This window comes from Pseudorasbora parva, chromosome 8 (assembly GCF_024679245.1).
Source record: "Pseudorasbora parva isolate DD20220531a chromosome 8, ASM2467924v1, whole genome shotgun sequence".
Lineage (NCBI taxonomy): Eukaryota > Metazoa > Chordata > Actinopteri > Cypriniformes > Gobionidae > Pseudorasbora > Pseudorasbora parva.
In genome coordinates, this window is record NC_090179.1 from 21,404,670 (window position 1) to 21,405,939 (window position 1,270).

Genomic DNA, 1,270 nt, shown 5'->3' on the forward strand with positions numbered 1-1,270 from the left:
GTCCGTGAGCCTGTAGGTGTTCAAAAACGCCCAACAGACAACATCTGTGTTTAATCTGGCAGTGAGAGGAGTCACTGATTTATACTGTAGTTTCACTTTTACCAAATTTACAAACACAATGGCGCGAGTGGAAGAAAACAATGTGACTGTTTCTCAGGGAGTTCGTATGCTTTTCAGTCTATTGACTCCTAATGAATCATCATTCGCGACTGTGCAAGAGGTGCCAGCATATGTTAATCAGGTAAGCCTCACGTCATTACCATGTTCTGGGAAAATTTATGAAAACAAATACGACATTACACACGCAAAGGCTATAATACGAGCTCACCGTGCTAGAACAACAATAACAACGCACAATCCCAGAGAGAGTTCGACAGAGATATGCTTATCAGCAAAACTTTTCGGTTTTCTGTTTTACCACGTGTAGCAACTTACTTTTTGATGCTACAAAAAAGTGCCTTATACAAAAGCACAATAGACAGTGAAAACAGTTATGCAATACGCAATATTAAATACATAACATAACGAAGGATGGAAAATGGCCTTCAACCATATACCAGTCTATATTTCGAATGTGCTCAGTGTTGGGGGATTTTTATTATTGCTTGCGCTTATAAATTTGAATCATGCTTCATATGGTCAGTAGATTATTGTAAACACAACTGTAATTGTTTCTTCAGGGGTTTTTCCACTATTGATCATACATTACCAAACACTTTCAGACACTGACACGATGCTCTGTTTGACTTTAATGGTGATTCCACCCATGTTTTCCTGCAAGTCGAATTCCAAGGGTTCAAATGATCCCTTAATTACACATTGTACCTTTAATGGTGTGGTTTTCTCGATTTTCATTAACAATGGACAATTGGCTGCAACAATTGGAAAAATAAGTCTGCCACCTGTTCAGGTTTTTAAGCCCTGCAGCGGGGTGCTCGCTCCTCACATTTTAACAGACCCATATGTGTGTTTTTTGGTTTGGCTGCACTCAAATCAACACATGTTTGTTATTTGAGGTAAAACACTCACAGTTTTACAGGCCTCCATAAACACATGAATAGAGAAATTGCAATTAACCACACAGCAGGAATCCTAATTGTTGTAATTCTGTCACAAACACACACTTGTTAAATTGCCTCCCTCACCATTCCTGCAGAACTTTATTTGAAGTTTCTGTCTCTTGAAGTGTGTGAGTAAGACAATAGAAATTCTGTTTTCTTGTCTCAGTCATTACAAGGATTTGGGCATTTAACATTTTAGATATTTTCTC

At 38.2% G+C, this 1,270-nt stretch overlaps 1 protein-coding gene across 1 annotated transcript in view; it reads left to right on the forward strand.

The window, feature by feature from the left end:
- agmo (alkylglycerol monooxygenase) overlaps positions 1-1,270 on the forward strand; it is a 54,246-nt gene continuing 52,976 nt past the window's right edge. Inside the window, exon 1 of the mRNA XM_067450368.1 lies at positions 1-241. Coding sequence (XP_067306469.1) covers positions 119-241 — 123 coding nt within the window. The 5' untranslated portion in view covers positions 1-118. The remainder of the gene's footprint in view (positions 242-1,270) is intronic.